The sequence below is a fragment of the Wyeomyia smithii genome, chromosome 1, assembly GCF_029784165.1.
Source record: "Wyeomyia smithii strain HCP4-BCI-WySm-NY-G18 chromosome 1, ASM2978416v1, whole genome shotgun sequence".
NCBI lineage: Eukaryota > Metazoa > Arthropoda > Insecta > Diptera > Culicidae > Wyeomyia > Wyeomyia smithii.
In genome coordinates, this window is record NC_073694.1 from 151,050,219 (window position 1) to 151,068,933 (window position 18,715).

At 39.6% G+C, this 18,715-nt stretch overlaps 1 protein-coding gene across 2 annotated transcripts; it reads left to right on the plus strand.

Moving 5' to 3' along the window:
* The first annotated feature begins 13,544 nt into the window (after positions 1-13,544).
* On the plus strand, positions 13,545-18,703 carry LOC129729908 (MICOS complex subunit Mic60). Of its 2 annotated transcripts, XM_055688819.1 has the most exons (7): positions 13,545-13,719; positions 14,206-14,345; positions 14,400-14,599; positions 14,657-15,582; positions 15,699-15,927; positions 16,874-16,894; positions 17,089-18,703. In XM_055688819.1, the coding sequence occupies exons 1-7, from the start codon at positions 13,675-13,677 to the stop codon at positions 17,712-17,714; spliced, it is 2,187 nt and encodes a 728-aa protein (XP_055544794.1). In that variant the 5' UTR covers positions 13,545-13,674; the 3' UTR covers positions 17,715-18,703. The 2 variants fall into 2 exon arrangements, with proteins under 2 accessions (XP_055544794.1, XP_055544802.1); XM_055688827.1 differs by lacking the exon at positions 16,874-16,894.
* The last annotated feature ends 12 nt before the right edge of the window (positions 18,704-18,715 follow it).

Sequence of the window (18,715 nt, forward strand, 5' to 3'; positions counted from 1 at the left end):
AGAGTGCGGGGACTGTATTCCCAAGCAGTCCACTTGGAGTAACACCAATCAATACTAAATAAAACGAACGCGAGACGTGAGACACCTTAGATCACTTAAATCACCTTAAACATCACTTCACAACAGGGAAACGCACTATATTAATTTTACAGATATATTTACAACATTTCTAACTACTAATTTTGGCCACCTAAACTAACGGATTACACTATAGTGTGCGTGGGTGGAGAATTTAATGGCTACGCCATAAAGCTATCTGAAGGGTGGGGGTCTTGGCTAAACTTGATTTATATCAACCTGCGCAGGGATTTTTATAGCTGGCGTACTCACTCGTCAATGGCTACCTGACCTTCTTAATTCCATACGGCAATCATCAAACGGCTTATCACCATCAATATGCCATTCAGGCCCCGATCACGGCGGCGTCAGCAATGGCGGCGATCAATTGTTGAAGCTGCAAATGCCGATCGGTCCGATCAGCGGCTGGATCGGAACGCAACCAGGCGGTCGACGGCGAAAGCTGTACTAGCCGATCTGTCCGATCGGCGGCCCAATCAGTACGGAGGCTGGTTCGCACCCTAGCGAGCAGTATATCCAAAATGCGTGGTAGGAGGATGGATGGCTTTGCTGGCGGTGCGGATGTAGCTTCGCCAGGCGCTTTCGAATCTAACAATAAAAGCCGTCGAACGGCTGTTCGACGCCGTTAGCCATAAATATTAGCCAAACCCAACTATGCGTTACCTTATTTTTCCACCACACTTGCTCGCAAAGTCTCCACCAAATAGTCTTCTCCTAACTGCGCTAACCCTAATAACGAAACAACATTTAACATAACTAACTAATCTAAAGCTAGTCTCACTCTAACACAAACCTTCGAAAATCGCGGAACAAACATAAAACACGCACTCTGATATCGGTCGCTGCTCAGTTGTATCTGATCGAAGCGAGATTGGTTTGCTCCTCAGATCAAACGAGATTTTGAGTTTGAAACCGGAAATTTTGCAACGACTTCCACGGCAAATTCCAACCCGAGTTTACATCTCCCTTTCCCATTAGATTCATGCATCTAACCATTTCATTTCCCGAGTTTAATGACCTGCGCTGGCTGGGATTTTACCAATAAGAACAAGCAAGTAAGTCGCAGATTCGTGCTTGAGATTTTGGGTTGCGTCACCGCGAATGAGAGGCTAAAGGAAGAGCAAATATTCAAACGGCTAACTCGTACGCAAGGTGTAATTGCGCCTGGTTAGTCAACTAACCAAGATCTTTATAGTAGATCAGCTATAAATTCGAAAATTGACGAAGGATAATTATGCAAATTTAATTCACCAACATGATTGCTACAAATTAACCTGGCACAAACCATTTGCAAGCATTTCTTCCACGAGAGTTTCCTCTTGTTCGGTTGATGCATTCGAAGGTAGATATCCGTTGATATCCTCGTCTAAGTTCCAGTGTAAATCGGGTAGATTGTAATCGCCCAGGGTCAAGATGATGTCATTGTTCGTAGAAATTTCGACGATGTTCCGTACAGCTGAGGTATGCAACTTGTACACCTCTGGACTAGACGTAGGCCGAATATAGATTCCAGATATGAACATAAGGCGACTCTTTAGCTTAATCTGGACAACAACCTGCTCAAGCAAATCACAATCATGCAACGGAATCAGGGTACTGTGGTGTTGTAATTTGACTGCTATGAGTGTACCACCTCCTCTGGATAGATGACTTGAAGCCTCATTGCGGTCACATCGGAAGATTTGGTAGTCCTGGGAGAGCTCGCAGTCCGGAATATCCGGCCGAAGCCATGTTTCAGTCAAAACTATAGCGTCGTAGTCGCAACTGGAGAGGCGTAAGGAACCATTCAAATATTACATAACGCGGAATTTGGTAATTTTCAATACCCACCCACCCCCATGTAACGCAACTTTACATGTTTGCCACATGCAATATAACGCTTCGCTGAATACCCCCCCCCACCCCTGAGCGCGTTATGTATTATTTGAATGATCCCTAATCGAAGGTCGTGTGTTTTCGTACGAAGGTCTCTGACGTTCTGGTAGTACACAGAGAAGACTGAATCGGAAGAAAGTCCCGCTTTGCTGCTATCCACCCGTACCTTTGTAGCCGTGGGGCGATTTCGTGGTCCAGCCGGCGGGTTCAAGCGGGTGTTGCTAGAAACGGGGGACAGTTCAGAGCTTGAATTTGTACAGTTGCAATGGTACTTGCCTGGCGAGACACGGTGGAAGACCCCCTCCCCAATCCCAACAACAGGCCCGGGACGGCTGTGTTGACGCTGGCTGCAGGGCACGACTGCGTTGGGTGGGTTAAGGTCTTCCACAATGCATTGGTTCGTGCGTCCCGGGGAACCATAAACTGGTGTCCGAAAAGGCTCAACTAAAGATGAGTTTGCGGCGGTGCAAGTTGGACTTGACAATGTTTCGAAAATATCGTCTAACGGGTAGTGGTTGATGCTGGAAACGGAGGGCAAATCAGAGCTCGAGGGAATGCTGGAATAATGGTACTTGCCTGAAATTTAAAAATGCTCGAAATGACAGTTCGCCCATATACCAACTATCATTGTAGCGATTTGGAGAGAATTTTAATTATTGATTTAAAAATCGAAGGATAATGATATAAAGTTTAAAAAATCACGTTTTGCTCAGAAAATTACACTCTTTCCGATGATATATAAAAATCGGAAATCCGTGAATAGCTAAACAACCCAATTCAAAGGAGCATATCGCGTCTCCGAAAAAAAGTACAATGAGTTTTGGGTGAGAACAGAGAATGGAAAATATTTTTCATTGCAACCATAAAAACATGGTATTTATACTGTGAGCTTCCAGTTATTACTATGCTTTAATAACGTGTTTTGTTATTGAATCCAGAATCTTTTTTTAAGGAGAATACTTCTCTCAGTAAGGTCGGCTACATAGGGATGTGAAATGAAAATCTAAAACCAAAAAAAGTGAAAAATATGTCCAATTTCAAATGCTCATAAATCGATCGATCGATATTCGATGGATTACCTTCGTTCTTGCAGCAATAGATTGGAAAATCTTCTAAGATTTTTCCCAAATACAGATACAGAAAACGAAAAATTCAGCCTCTGATTGGTCGTCATATGATTGCTTTCCAAGCACGGTCGACAGAATCATATACCTTGCCATTTTAAATGTGCAATTTGGCCCATATAAGAGCCTGTTTCACCCGAAGCAGCTCATTATAATTCTAGACTGTTGTAACGGACGCATTATTTACGGCCACATAATTTAAATCTTACATTTAGAATTTATTCTTTTTGTTTCAATAACGGGCCGATCGCAGACATATGGTCTACGTTTCTTTTCAACGACTACTCAAAATATAAAGAAAAGGTTATAAATAGCTTAAGTTTTGTCTATTACGTCGGTTTACCAAAAGGAAATAGCTTTGTCATAAAATCAGTAGGGATCAGGCAACAGGATGTCGGCGTGCGCACTAGCTAAAGAGCAGGCATAGAATTTTGGGCCTACGCAGGCGCAAAGAGTCAATAAACTTGAAATGTTTATTATTCATCCCTTGAGGGCATAAATAAAAATGCGTTGGCGCTTGTGACAAGCAACAGGATGTCGGCGTGCAGATAGTGCGCAAGGGCAGGTATAGAATTTCAGTCCTACGCAGATGCAAAGGGTCGTTAAACTCAAACTATCTGTTTTTCGTTTCTTAAGGCATAAAGAAGCGTAGGCGTGTGTAAGGAAGGGTGATAATGTGCGACCCTTTCTAATGTCGGCCGTAAGTAAAGGAGACAGAATATAAACGAAGTTATTATCGCGTCTAGAGTGCTTCTTGAACTGTCCTACAGATCAGACGTTTTTTCGGTTGCTTGTGGACTGGTCTTTGACTGCCTATAGCTTCAAAGTTTGTGTTTTGTCAGTGTGTCTTTTTAAGATTACCTGAAAGTTATTTCCCATCAGTCTTTCTCAAGACTACCTACTTTTGAATTTAACATTTGTTTTAACTTTTTTCGTATCACCTGAAATGGCTGGACGGAAAAAGAAACCTCGCATCGCTGCGGGGAGGAAAAGAGAGGCATCTCTTTCTGACACATCGAGTGTCTGTAGTGACAATCCTTTTGATATTTTGCCTGAGCAAGAAGCTGGTGAAATGGAAGTTATTAATAATGAAACTATACAAAATATAAAATCTTTAAAAAAGGAGAAAGTTCCACCTATTGTGGTAACTATTTCTTCTGAATTTAATATATTCAAAAAGGAACTTTCAACGTTTGTTTCTGACGTTAAAGTTACCTATCAAATTGGCCGTAGAGGTGAATGCCGCTTATTAGCCGACTCAGTAAAGGGTCGTGATCGTCTTGTTCAGTATTTAACTGACAAGATGTACAAATTTTTTACATATGACACCAAGAACACCAAGCCGTTCAAGGTTGTCTTGAAAGGTCTCACCAACGATCAAACCGTTGATGAGATCAAACTTACTTTAACAGAATTACTTGGCATAGCCCCTACCCAAGTAATTCTAATGAAACAAAAATCACGAGGCGAAAACAGTCAGAGAACTGGAATTTCCCTTGTTAATTATTTAATTCATTTTAACCGCAATGAGGTTAACAACTTAAAATTTTTTGAAAAAGCACATGCTTTGTATAATGTGCGTGTAAAGTGGGAAATTTATAGGAAGTATGGCGGAGGTGAAAAGCATATCACCCAATGCCGTACTTGCCAACGTTATGGCCATGGTTCCAAATTCTGTAACATGGACCAAAAATGTCTTAATTGTGGAGACTCTTCTCACAAAAAGGACACATGTCCTGTGAAAGAGAGTAAAAATTTTCGCTGTGCGAATTGTAACGGCAACCATATGTCAAATTTTTATCAATGCCCAGTCCGTTTAGCAATTGTTAAGGCAAGACAAGGTAAACAAAATTCAATTTCTCAATTAAAACCAACTTCAAAACAAAATTCTCCAAGCGTACCAGTGACGCATAGTTTACCTACTCCTTTGCATACCCGTTTAACTTATGCACAGGTTACAGGTAGTTCGAACATTATACCGCCTAGTGTTGGTAGTTCGAAAATGACCGTTAATATGGGTAAGCAAAACAGGCTAGAAAATAATTGTACACCTATCACTCCAGCTAATATTGCTGCCGAAAATATTTTTTCTAATGTCAACTGCCTGGGGCCTATTACGGCAGGTAAACTTTCTTTTTTGCAACAGGCAATGTTCGATCTTATGAACGCCATGTTGCAGGCAAAATCAATGTTTGAAGCCATTCAAATAGGCACAAATTTTACTATTAAAATTGTTTCTAATTTAAAATTTAGCAATGATTTTAAATAAAACAATTAAAATATTAAATTGGAATGCTCGCTCATTGAAGGCCAATGAGAATGAGCTTTTTAACTTTTTAACAGTAAATAATGTGCATATTGCAATTATTACTGAAACATTTTTGAAACCTAACATAAAATTAAAATATGATCCCAATTACGTGGTTCATAGATATGATAGGATTCAGGGTTCCGGCGGTGGAGTTGCAATTGTTATTCATCGCCGAATCAAACATCGTGCTCTTCCCCATCTTGAGACGAAAGTTATTGAAACTTTGGGAATTGAAGTTCAAACTGAACTTGGGATTTTATTTATTGCCGCAGCATATTTACCATTTCAATGCACACGCGAGCTCAAAAATTATTTTAAAGGTGATTTACAAAAACTCACCAGAAATCGTTCGAAATTTTTCATAATCGGCGATTTTAACGCTAAACATCGTTCATGGAATAATTCTCAAAGTAATTCCAATGGCAAAATTTTATTCAACGATTGTTCTTCAGGATACTATTCTATTTTGTCTCTGAATAGTCCTACATGCTTTTCTTCTGTAAGAAACCCTTCAACAATTGATTTGGTGCTTACAGATCAAAGTCATGTATGTAGTGATTTGATCACACATGCTGACTTTGATTCTGATCATCTTCCAATAACTTTTTCTTTATCACATGAATCAGTTTTAAACCCTATGAGCTCTGTTTTTAATTATAACAAGGCTAATTGGGAAAGATACAAAACTCATATTGAGAGAAATTTCAATAATGAGCTTGATTTGCAAAACGAAGTGAATATTGATTCCGCTTTGGACGCATTAAAATGTGCAATTGTTGATGCCAGGAATTATTCTGTTCCAAAGGCTCAAGTGAAATTTGATTCACCAATAATTGACGAAAATCTTCAACTTCTAATTCGTTTGAAAAATGTCCGCAGACGTCAATATCAACGTTCTCGTGACCCTGTTTTTAAAACTATTTATAAAGATTTACAGAAAGAGATTAAACATAGATTTACTCTTCTGAGAAATCAAAATTTTGAGACTAAAGTTGAAAAATTGAAACCATATTCAAAACCATTTTGGAAGCTGTCGAAGATTCTTAAGAAACCTTCAAAGCCTATTCCAGTTTTAAAAGATGGTGAACGTTTTCTTGTATCCAATGAACAAAAGGCTCAAAGACTTGCTCAGCAGTTTGAGAGTGTTCATAACTCAAATTTGAATTTTGTGAGTCCAATTGAAAATGAAGTCACACGTCAATTTGATTTAATTTCTTCCCAGAATTTTTTACCTGCAGAAATAATTGAAACTAACTTGAATGAGATTAAATCAATTATTAAAAATTTCAAAAATATGAAAGCACCTGGTGACGATGGAATCTTTAATATACTAATCAAACATCTCCCTGAGAGCACAATGGAATTTTTAGTAAAAATTTTCAATTGCTGCTTCAAAATTGCATATTTTCCCAAATTATGGAAAAATGCAAAAATTACTCCCATTTTAAAACCGGATAAGAACCCAGCTGAAGTTTCAAGTTATCGACCAATCAGTTTGCTTTCTTCAATAAGTAAACTGTTTGAGAGAATTATTCTTAACAGAATGATGTCACACATCAACGAAAATTCAATTTTTGCAAATGAACAGTTTGGATTTCGCCATGGGCATTCCACAACTCATCAATTGCTCAGAGTTACTAATATGATACGAGCTAACAAATCTGAAGGTTATTCCACTGGAGCTGCTCTTTTAGACATAGAAAAAGCATTCGACAGTGTTTGGCATAAAGGTTTGATTGCGAAATTGCAAACTTTTAATTTTCCAAGTTTCCTAATCAAAATTTTAAAAAATTATCTTACTGATCGAACTCTGCAGGTTGTGTATCAGAATTCAAAATCTGATAGATTTCCTGTCAGAGCAGGTGTACCTCAAGGTTCAGTCTTGGGTCCAGTCCTGTACAACATATTCACTTCAGATCTTCCTGATTTGCCTCCAGGATGCACAAAGTCATTGTTCTGCGATGACACAAGCATTTCCGTAAAAGGAAAAAGTCTTCGTGTCATATGCAGTCGATTGCAGAAAAGTTTAGATATTTTTTCTTCCTACTTGCAAAAGTGGAAAATCTCTCCCAATGCTTCTAAAACTCAAATGATAATTTTTCCGCATAAGCCTAGGGCTTCTTTCCTCAAGCCAAACAATAATCACGTTGTCAAGATGAATGGGGTTATTTTAAGTTGGTCCGACAAGGTTAAGTACTTGGGACTAATTTATGATAAAAAACTTATTTTCAAAGAGCACATTGAGAGTATACAAGCCAAGTGCATCAAATATACGAGATGTTTACATCCTCTCATTAACAGGAATTCTAAACTTTGTTTAAAGAACAAACTTTTGATTTACAAACAAATTTTTAGACCAGCAATGCTTTATGCTGTGCCGATCTGGTCAAGTTGCTGTTCAACAAGGAAGAAAACGCTTCAAAGGATTCAGAATAAAATTCTGAAAAATATTTTGAAGCGTCCTCCTTGGTTTGGTACACTCGAATTACATAGACTTACTGGTGTTGAACCATTAGAAGCTATGTCAAATAAAATTATTAACAATTTTCGACAAAAATCGTTGCAATCCTCAATTGCTACGATAAGCTCTCTTTATAGCCAATAAGTTAGCAATTAAGTTAGTTGTAAGTTAACTTCCCCTTTTCTGACAAGTAGGTTTAAATCCCTACGAATGATAAGTCCTAATTGTGAAAGCAAACAAATCCTAACAATTAAAATTACAAATTTCTAACAGTGTTGAGAAGTCACCATTTGTGATTGGACACACATACTCATTATTTACTAATATTTATCATAAATACTTAAGCTACTAACAAATCCCCCCTTAAAAAAAAAAAAAAAAATCGCGTCTATTTTTATATCTATGCTTTTCATTAGCCGACCCGCGTTCCTTTTTTGTTTCCATTTTCTTTCCCACGAGGGTAGGTTTAGCTTGTAAGAAAAAAATGTATATAAAGTGTAAATTCTGGAAAATAAATTCAGTTTCAGTTGGTAAGTCTAGACGACAACGTGTCTTTACTTTTTCTATTCAAAGTATAAATAAGTGTATATCCGCGCCATCAGGTACCCTATTCCAGCCAACCATTCCGCCGATCTACATACGGTTTGGACTTGATTATCCGAACGTTCCAAAGCGAAACAGTGCCACTTCATCTCGAAAGCCTTTCGAGTAAGAAAAGGATATTTCGGTTTGAGGTTTAATGCGCTAGATCGCCGGCGAACCATTTGTTTCAAGTCAAACCGGACCTAATTTAAAGACCCCCTAAAACCAACAACTCACCAGGTGAATCCAGTTGGGAGATCGCCCCCAGAGAGCCAAAAATCTACAACTGCGATAACAGCAGTCCTCCCTTAGCAGCAGCAGTAGCAGTGCAGTGGATACAGCAGCAGTACCAGCATCGACAGCAGCGGATAGCGGTCACAGCTGTGGTATGGCAACGAATAGCGCAGCGCGTCTCAGCATCGATAGCAGAGCCAGCTGATGCAGGGCAGCGGATACCAATGGCAGCGGAAGCGTCCACTGCCTCGGCAACGGGGATAGCGCAGCGGTTGCAGTTGATCTTAGCATCAATCTTAGCAGGGCCAGCTGATGCAGGGCAGCGGATACCAATGGCAGCAAATAGCGACCACAGTTGTGGCAACGGATATCACCATCGATAGCACCAGGGCTAGCTGATGCAGTGGGGCATTTTAATGAAATGCTGTCTCTGAGCGATAGCGGGCACACTAGTAAATGCATCCAATGAAAAGAACGCTATGGAAACCTAGCGAAATTTGGAGCAGAACGTTCTGGATACCTAGCGAAATTTGGAGCAGATATATATTTGGCTTCATCTCAGTGTATCAGAACGTACTGAATTATATTTTCCTTCAGTCATGAGCACAACCGGAGCTTTCCGGATGGAAAGCTTTCATTATCAGCATAAAAATTAATTTTTCGCATAATCAAAACTCAAAAATTGTCAATCCCAAATCATAACAAGCAACTTACTATGTTATTGAAAATGGTCAATCCTTGTTGAAGTGCAAAATTCGATTGATCTGATTGGTCGTTAGTATGATTGCTTCCCAAGCACAGTCCACAGAAACACAGACCTTGCAATTTGAATGTGCTGTTTGTCTGTATATGAGTAAGGATGAGAAATGAGTCGAAACCGCTCATAATAGTTCTAGGCAGCGACAACAGCAGTCCTCGGATAGCTATAGCGGCCACAGCTGTGGCATAGCAATGGATAACGCACTAGTTGCAGCGAATCTCAACATCGATAGCAGCTGGGCCAGCTGTTACAGGGACAGCGGATACCAATAGCAGCGTTAAGCGGCCAAAACATTGGCATGGCTGCGGATAGCGTAACAGTTGCAGCGGGTATCAGCATTGATAGCAGCTGATGAAGTGAGGCACTTTAGTAAAATGCAGTCTCACGCGATAGCGGGCGTAAATGCATTCAATGAAAAGTTGACTCATTTTGACAACACATGAGCCGTCTAGTTTTGAGTGTTAAATCAGCTTTTCACTGTTTATTTATAGCTGGGTTATCTTTCTTGTAAAAGTATTCTACTTCATCCTTGCGGTCGTGGCTTTGCACACAACCCTCCTGTTATTTTTTGTAAGATTTGGACCACTGCGACCATTGTTTTGATCTTTTGTGGTAAATCCAGAATCTACCATCGACAATAATTTTACCATGTCAGTGACTTCTAAATGTATGGGAAAATGCCTGAAAAATTGCTGTTAAAATACATAGAACCCCTTTTCATGGTAAAATTTGCAAATACAATGTTATTTATTGTTTTGGACAAGGGGTTTTGGACTCCAAGCGAAAATTGTAAATGAGGCCAACATAAATATGTACACCGCAAATTCTGATGTTTAGCTGTGTATGCACTTCGTTTGAATTGACCGTTGCTTGGAAACATGTTTTTTTTCACAAAACATTTAGTTTCTATGGCACTACCTGGAAACATATGAATAGACATGCAAATATCCTGTCCCTGTGTAACTCATTCTTTCGTAAAAATTGGACGGAGACAGTACAACCCCAGCGGAAACGAAATGGATTTCGCATCAAGATCAAATTTGAAACGAAAACAGAAGATACTCACATTGCATGAAAAAGTTAGAATTATTGAAGACTTCGAAGGAGGAGGCGGAACGTACGAATCACTAGCCCGGAAGTATGGCGTGGGATCATCTTCCGTATCTCGGTTTATACAACACAAGGAGGAGCTCAGAACAAAATAAGACAGCTATCGAGAACACGGCGTAGAAAATAGAAGAACGCTCAAAGAACAACGCTTACCGGTGATGGAGAAATCGCTCTATCTGTGGATTCTTCAGCAGCGAGAAGCCAACATTCTAGTTGCGCCGGAAGCATTGCGACTAAAAGGAGAACTATTGCTGGGAGAACTTCAAAAACGTGGACATTACGTGGACCAAAGCTTTACATTTTCGGATGGTTGGATGCGGCGTTTCAAAGCTCGATATGGGTTGCGTGTCGAGCGAGTAACAGGTGAGAAAGCTTCAGCCGATACAGCAGCATACCTAAGGTTCAAGGACATTTTTAAAACCAAGCTAATCGAAATGGGATTGAAATAATCTCAGGTCTACAATGCTGACGAGTCAGCCATTTTCGTAAAGCTTCTAGCATCACGAAGTGTAGTGCTTTCGAACGAGCATCAACCTGCCGGAAGAAAATTGAACAAGTTGCGCTACACGTTTATGCCATGCAGCAACGTAGACGGTTTAAATAAATTAAAATTGATGTTCATCGGAACTGCCGCCAAACCACGCTCGTTCCCGGATAAGAAAAAACTGCCTGTATCATATTATAACTCGAAGAAAGCTTGGATGACGAGGGACCTGTTTAAGTCTTGGTTCTACAACGAGTTTGTGCCAGCTGTGAGAGAGTTCTCAGACAAGTCTAATTTAGAGCCAAAAGCATTACTATTGTTGGACAACTGCACAGCACATTACGATGGAGGAACGATTTAGTATCGGACGATCGATTGATTAAGGTAAATTGCTGAGGTTAGTTCTGGAAGATGAGGACCTGAAGTTCGAAGACCGACTCAGAAAAGTTACCTTACTGCACAGCATCGACTGGTTAGCAACTGCCTGGAATGAAATTAGCTCATCTACCATTGAAAATTCATGGAAGAAACTGATTCCCCAGTTTCCCCAGATTGCGAGTGGATTTCTGCTAACACTGATGAAGCTGACAGTGAAAAGGACATAAGGGCTCTTGTAGCGGCTGTGGATGCTTTAGCAGGTACCGTGACTTCTGACGAAGAGGTGAATATATGGTTGACGGATCGCGTGTACGATGAGAACCAAAACCCAGCTTGGCTCACTAGCGTGGTATTCACGGACGACAAAATATTAGATTCCGTGTTGGGCGAAAGCGGAGGTAATATTTCACCAATTAGAGACATAGCAAATGATTCAAATGACACACAAATGAACATGTCATCAACCTTGGGACAGAATCATCTGTATTCAGATTTCAACCATGCCATTAAATCTGTCGATTTTTTTTATTTCTTTTATGCAACACGATGCTGCAGAAATTGTGCGGTTCAAATCATTGCGAGCAAAAATAGTCAAAGACGAATGGCAAAAACAAAATTTGTAATAATCTTTTATGTTTAAAACAAATACCCATGTTATGAATTCTCCGTTGAAAAATATTTTGAATAATTTAAATTAAACAGATTCAAAACCATTTTCTATTCTTTTTATTTTTGACTCATTCTTCCATTCATATACCCCTCATTCGCTTTGACAACAATATGCCAAACGCAGATTTTTGACGTTCATCTGCTTTTTAACTGGGCTGTAGCCCAGTTAGCGAACGCCCAGTTAAAAAGCAGCCCAGTTAAAGAGCACCCAGTTAACGAATAGTTACTGTACAACAATCAACATATAGTTTAATTATGGTATAACTATGTTTTTCAGGTGATTGTTTTTTGTTGTGGTTTATTTAATTGAAAATATGTTGAGATCTAGGTTGAGATCTTAAAAAAGGAATTGCGATCTTAGAGTGCCAACTAGTACTACTCGGCTGAACTCGAAAATAATCGCAAGCAGGGCCGAATTTGGTTAATGAGGGGCCCAGGACAGATATTTACGAAAGGTATGCAAAGGTATGAAAATTGCTAGTAAAATTGTTTTTGATTGGCCCTGACGACTCTGCTGATATCTGTTTGGTTTTTGCTTGCGAAAAAGAAGGAAGGAAATATATTTGCTTCTTTTTCCATATAAATACACATAAATAAAAATTCCACGGATGCCAGCGCGATACTGGTTCGAACCTAAATGAATAAAGAAACGTTTCGACAGCAGTTAGCTCCAGGGTCAAAACTAGATTGGCGTTGGGGATAAAGAAATTTGCAAAGAGTAAACAGAGTGTAAGCAGCATGCTCCTAGTCTATAGAACAGAATATGACAAGAGAAACCAAAAATCACTCAAAGCTCTGTCAAAGTGAAAGCCCTCTCTGATTGGTCGATTTTATTGAACGTACTGTTGAGTTTTATTACTAGTCGGTATGGTTGGCCGTGCTGCAAAAACTTTCGATTTTTTTGGTTTACACTGTTTCTGCATACCAAGCGGATGAACTGTGTTTCGTTCAACAACTTTTCGAAACATTTTCATACACCGGATCTGTGAAAATTAATATTCGAAATATTAATCATGTTTTTTAAACTAGTTATGATGAACGACTGCAGATTTGATTCAAAAAAAGCAAGAGGAATAAGTTGAAATTATGACTAGATCAAATAAATCCAAAATATATTTTCAAATCAATTCAAGATTCATTGATTAACCTTTACCAAGTAACTAATTATAATTGTAACCCAGAACTTAAAAAATCTTAGGTATTGAAATTTCCTTTATTAAATATTCTTGGAACCACTGGCAAGCATCGTGCCCAAAAATTGAAATGTTGTATGAGGGCTATTTTGAGCGAAAAGAAGAATAACTAGAAGCCACTTGTCACATCCTGTCCTAGGTCCTAGCTGATGAGATTATTTTCGGTGTATTATTATAATTTTCGGAGTTTTGCTATTCTAAACAATCGGCCAATACCTGCGTGATAAACGTCAGTGAAACAGAAGTTTACGTGCTTCAACATCAACACATTGACAGATTTTTTTTGTCGCTCACTTTGCTCGCTCGGCTTCGATTCCGTCGTGTGTAAAAGTCACCTGCGGTCAGGTGCGTGTGTCGTGAAAATAGTGCAAATAATTCGCAAAACACTTTGGAAAAGGACCCGTAAAAAGGAATTATGTATCGCTTGCTAGTGCAAAGAACGATCTTTAACGGTTCGAAGGTAATTATGGCTTTTGACGATGGTGTATCTGCGTTTTGCAGCGGGTCAATTCTGCCGAAAAAAGACGACGATGGAAAAGGTGTTATGTCACAAAATACACGCAAATAGCGAGTCAGCAAATGTCATCAATGCCGCTGCCGTATGAGGGAATTTTATTCGGTTTCAAATTTTTGCTGCCTGATAAAGTAGGATAATATTTGCATTGATTGCTTTTTTGTATATCAAAGGATGAAGATATAATCATATAGAACACACTTAATTGATATTTACGAACCGGGACCTATCATAACCAATTCTATAATGACACAGAAATTGAAACTCAAAAATATCAAGCGTTTTAGTAAACTCTGTTTAGAAAAACATATTTTGGCCAGTACATTTAAATAATTAACTTTCCTATTATCCGAGTGGCTTGGACTCCGAAACCAGGCATTGTTCAATTAATCATTAAAATTATTGATTGGAATGCTCTTCTATTTCGAACAGAGACAAAGTGCTCAGTTAATGCGTAACCTGGGCACTCGAGGGCCTACAAATGCAACAGAATTTCGTGAAGCCGGCTTCGGAAAGGTGTTGGTTGTTTTATCACCATTTCTTGTGGGTGGTGGAGTAGTTGCTTATGCAAAGTGAGTCGAAAGTATTATCAACTGCAAAAAAGTGCAAACACTTTTCACTTTCAGATACGACTATGAATTTCGCAAAACTCTTGTCATCAATGTTCCAGCATTGGAGCCCGTACTGGAAATACTTTTGCAAGAAAAGAATCCTTTGGATGATGTAACAAAAAAGTTGGACGAAATTTCCAGCACCATTAGTGGGTACACTTCTAGTGTAACGAGTTTTTTCACTGGTGGAAAGGAAGATAAGAAACCCGAGAAACGTGAGTGAAGTTTAAGCGTTGTTAGTTGATATAAACTAATATTATCCAATAATACAGCCGTTGAATTACCACCCGTCACCCGTTCCAAATCGGTACACGTACCTGTTCCATCGCCTCCACTGCCAAAACCAGAGCCATTACCGGAGAAAGTTGCCCCTTCATCAACGTCTTCTGCTAAAACTCCGAGCTCAACTGTAACACCAGTGAAGCCAGCACCCGCTAAAGCTACAAGCCCTATAATCGTTTCAAAACCTGTCGCGCCAGCTGAGGAAGTACCCAAATCAATTAGTGATCTCGAACGGCAAATCGACGTAGCAGCGGCAACAGCCATTAAAGAATATGAAAAGGCTGTGCAGATTTTGAAAAACTACACGGAAACAGTTCGCAAAGTCGTTGACGAATCCGTCGATAAGCTGGACAACACGAGCTGGACATTATTACGAAATCGCACCAGCGCCCGTGACACTGCTCTGATGGCAGCGGAAGAAGCGGCTGAAAAGGCAAGAGAGCACATCGAAAAGCTAAAGCATTTGTTGGATGGCAGGGAATTGAAATGTTCCGACGATTTAAAATCCGAAGCACGCAAGAATATTGCTTCGTATCTAGAACATCTGAACAAAGCTAAAGAAGATGTGTACCGGGCGCGTGATGTTGCTAATATGGGTGAAAAGTACTGGAAAAAAGTGGAAACAGCAAGAAACTTTTTCATAGACGAAATCGAATCGCTGTTCCCTGGTATTAAATTGAACGAGAAAAAACTTAACATGTCGAAGGAGGATTTGGATCTGTTTATCCTACATGCCTTCATACAAGTGTCGGCTCATCAGAAAGAACTGCAAAAGTTACAAATTGAAGGCGAGCAACAGTTGAAACGGGCCTTGGAAGCGGTCCGTGGTACCGATCAAAGTGACGCAGTCAAGGCGCAGCTAGAGTACGAGATGGCAAAAGAGAAGCGTGACTTGAATTTGCAAAACCAGAAGAAGGTAAGTTTGTGTTAAATTTTAAGTTGATATTTTGTTGAAAGATGTAATTTTGTAATTCAACTTTGTCTGTGCTGTTAATCCGTTGAAACTATCAATAAATGTCTTTTACTCGCCAGCTTCTTGCTATCCGCGCTGAGTTGGAACGGGACCTGCGTAACCAAATGAAGCGACAACTGGATGCCCACGCGGATCATTTGGCGGATGCAATTGCTAAAAAGGAAGCTGAAATGAAACGAAAGTTTGATCGCGAATTGAATGAGAAAGTAACGACCGAACAGAATGCCTATCAGCTGCAACTGGCGGCAATGTACGGTAAACTGAAGGGCATAGATACTGCCCTGAAAGGTAATAGTCATTCTTAGCCTAAATACGGAATTCTATTCTTGAATGCGAGTGTTTGCGTGTGTGTCTAACCTATTAGTCTTATGAAGTCCTGAGATTAACTGACATTATTCGGAGCTTTCTTACAGAATTTTCTTTTACTTAGTAAATAATTTCGTTTAATTAGCAACCACGTACCGCGTTTTCTAGAAATTACTTGAAACCTAATGAGATTCGTCAAACAATTCCAGGTTTGATGCGGTACTTAGGTTCAAAAAAGCAGGCATGGGGAAACCACAGCACTCGAAAGCGCACGTGGCCCATCTGCTAACAAACACACCACGCAGGGCATTTCGTATTACCCTTCGTCGCGAGTTCAAGACAAAACACTGGAGAGCCATTCGTAAACACGCCAACCGAGGGTTTTTAACTTCGGCACATGAGGCAACCGAGAGCTTGCAGTTTCGGGGAACACAAGCATTAGTCGCCACGAAGAGATTGACAATGGAATAATAATGAATGCTTTGATGTTAGCCATCGCAAACATTCACCAGCAATATTTTTTTCATATGTACTTTTGAAAAAATGAAGCGTTTGAGAAAACACGTCCCGAGGGCTCACGAAGTTAAGAACACTCAGGTCTGTGTTTGCCGAATCTTTCGAAGGACTGTTTTATCTAGAACACTGCGGTTTTTTTGTTTTGTATACGCACTGAAGGGCAATCTAAATACCCTCCGTGGCATCGCTTGAAACACACACGCCGTGGTGTGGTGGGTTTAGACATGCCTGCAAAAAAGTACGAAACTGCTTTATATTTTTAAATATTAAACCTATGCTTATGTTACTATAAAATAATAGTAATGTTGCTTTCATATTTTATCTCTGTATTGTGTGTTGTCACTAAATACGTGTTTTCATCACCAATCTGCATTTACATCCTTTTATCATCATTGCTAACGCCACTACTCAGAGATCGACGATGACTTAAAAGGTATTCCAAACGTAGTTTTTTCGAAATTAACTTTATCGGATTCAATGTTGATGAAGTAAGGTCAATCTTCGTTTGATTAGCATTGAGATCGGTAAAGTTTTTCTTTATTTGAACTGTTCATTAATTATATTGTGCTAGAAAGCAATTTTCAATAAGCTTTCCAACCTAATTCAACTCTCACTATTCCCCAACAGCGCGTGCCGATGCTGAACGAAGTGCACACCAGGCCCAGGCTCTGTGGGGAGCTTGTCAGTCGCTCTGGTCCTCAATCCGGTCTGGTCAGCCCGGAAAGTCGTGGCGTGATCAGTTGCGACCGCTTAAAGATGAAATTAGTGCCGTGGGTCGTGCTGCCGAAGGCGATGAGCTGGTTAGTGCTGTTCTAAAAGGACTTCCGGAGCAGGCGAAAAAACGCGGTGTTTACCCAGAGCACGCTCTGCGGGAGCGTTTCATTAAGGTAGAAGACGTCTCCCGTCGCCTCGCTCTGATCCCCGCTGAAGGTGCCCGTTTGCCGATGTACTTCTTGTCCTTCCTGCAAGCTAGCCTGATCATTCGACCCAGCGTCCCAATATCCAAGGATGAGCTGGAAGATAAACCGTTCGATTTTAGTAAACTTGATACCTACGATATCTTAAATCGCGCTCGCTATTGGCTGGATCGGGGTGATCTGGTGCGCACGGTGCAGTATATGAACCTTCTCAAGGGTGCATCACGGAAAGCTGCGATGGAATGGCTGAATGAAGCACGTTTGCTATTGGAAACACAACAAGCTGCCAATACCCTCATGGCCCACGCTGCATCTAGCGGTATACGGTTTCTGTAGTGGTACGCGTAAGGTGTTTTTGTGTTGTAGTTCCTGCAAATTTCCACGTATCAGCACCATCAGCAGTCATAAGTCGAAAAGTTTTGGGCAAATTTCGAGTCCTACTATAGGAAATTAGGCGCCAGTTTTATGTTGAATCCATTTAACGAATATTGCTTAAAGAATTCCACCCATTTTACCACGCCCAAATCAGCAATTCAAAAGTTCAAGCTTAAGTTTCTTGCTGGAAACTGGATGCCATCAGTTTTGTACAAGCTCAAGAGACATTTGAATTGTACTAGACAATGCAAGTGATAAACAAAAATTAAGTATGTATTGCTTTCGTGTTATTGAAATAAATTTCCCAATTTTTGCACTTTCATACGTGAATCAGAAATGAAAATTTTCCAACTGGCACAGTCATGATTGCTTTCTAGAATGATGGTTTTTTCAAAAATGATTGGATAATGTCGTGAAAAAATGCAGAAACTGAATTGAAAAACAAGAACGTTAAATTTATGAAAGGTTAAACGTTGGTACCAAATCGTAGATTGATTCAATAAAAATCGTAAAAAATACAACCCCAACAAAAGCTATTATAAATATACCATTTGTTTTTCGAAAATGATTTTTTTGCGTAAGTCGCATCCACTTAAATAGCTGAGGATAGGAAATTATGAAAATTTCGAAAAATCGAACTTTAAACTGATTTTTGTTGAAAGTTTGAAAAGCCATTTTGTTTCGAAGAGAATGGTAACATATAATATGTCCCATGTGATTTGTAACACGTTACACGTAATACGGAACATGTTTGTTAAATGTAATGTTGCACGTGATTTTAACTAAATTAACGCCATTAGCTTTGTCATTTACTACTCCACTCTATTTCGAAACTATTCGAGTATTCCATTGAAATATATATAAAGTCCATAAAGTCAGAGTGATCTTAAAAAAGTTAGTTGCATTCCCTTGTAAAACCACTTCATATTAGAAAATTTGGTTTAAAAGAATTCGTTGTACAG